Raw genomic sequence first — 1,158 nt, 5'->3', positions numbered from 1 at the left:
CTCCATCTACTGGAGGATACGTAGCAGAAGCAGGTGTAAACAAAGCGCTGCCTGGTGACTGAGACGGAATCCCGTGGATTTGAGCGGGAGGCGTCTTTGGCGGGGAGTGCATAGTATCAAGTGACAACCTCGCTCTGGCAGCGCCGTCACCAGCCATCATCAAAGGTGGTGGGCGACGGCGAATCTCCTGAGCTTGGCTGTAAGTAGACATTGTCGAAGCAATACTTGAAGCTGATAAATTCCTGCTATGGCCACGACTATGTCCTCCCTGACTACCCACTGTACCAGCACGGTTTCTACCTGGCGGTCTGACACGGTCGGTACGGATTTGGCGCTGAAACCGTGTTCCCGTAGCAGCAAGGGAGTCTCCAGGTATATCTTCGTTCACATGGACTGTCTGGGCATGCTGTCGTAGATTGTCAAGGCGTGAGAAGCGCCGTGAACAATGGCACTGAAAGGGACGTTCTCCGGTATGTTTCCTATATCGTTCCGCATTAGCTGTCATGGTAAGATATATGGGGATTATTCAGAACAGACCTTATATGGCGGGCTAGGTGTTCGCTTCTCGTGAAACTTAGTGTACACGGGGGGAAATCTGTACAGAAGAAACGTTGGCCCTTCTTCTTTTTCGACGGAGGAGTGCTCTCGCCGATATCTGTGCCATTTTCAGAACCTCCATCCGGATCTGCATCAGACTCTACCGCAGTGTTGTCTTCAGGCACCGAAGACCGAACGGAAGAACCCTCTCGGCTATGCGTTCGGCCAGGGCTGGCTGTGGAGGCAGCATTCGAGATTCGAGGGCTGCTAATACATCGCTTCTCAGATTTCCCATTGACAGTTCCATATCCACCATCTCCTTCATTATCTGCAGCTCCGCTTGGTGACGAGGCGTGAGGCTGAGTTGGTGACGTTTTCGACGGATCAAGGAGAAGTGAGGAGGAGTTGTTGGAGCTGCCCATTGTAGCATCCATAATTACTGGTGTGGAGGCAGGAACAGAGTTCACGGGAAGAAAAGACATCCCGGTGCAGTCCGTCCCGATGGGTTGGATAGTAGCTCCCCACAACGGAAAACCGCAGTCCACCACAAATTTTTATTTGGATTTTGTTAGTTGTTAGTTCCGAGGGATTATTCACCTGCCTAGGGTCGTGGATGGCCGG

General features: G+C 52.2%; 1 protein-coding gene across 1 annotated transcript in view; it reads right to left on the bottom strand.

The window, feature by feature from the left end:
- HCBG_02507 (C2H2 transcription factor) overlaps positions 1-959 on the bottom strand; it is a gene marked incomplete at both ends in the record, with an annotated part of 2,254 nt that extends 1,295 nt beyond the window's left edge. Inside the window, 2 exons of the mRNA XM_045429556.1 lie at positions 11-479; positions 538-959. Coding sequence (XP_045289451.1) covers positions 11-479; positions 538-959 — 891 coding nt within the window. The remainder of the gene's footprint in view (positions 1-10; positions 480-537) is intronic.
- Positions 960-1,158: the final 199 nt, after the last annotated feature.

Source organism: Histoplasma capsulatum (assembly GCF_000150115.1).
Source record: "Histoplasma capsulatum G186AR genomic scaffold supercont2.3, whole genome shotgun sequence".
NCBI classification, from domain to species: Eukaryota; Fungi; Ascomycota; class Eurotiomycetes; order Onygenales; family Ajellomycetaceae; genus Histoplasma; species Histoplasma capsulatum.
Note: the sequence above shows the minus strand (reverse complement) of the source record. Positions and strands in the feature narration are given on the sequence as shown.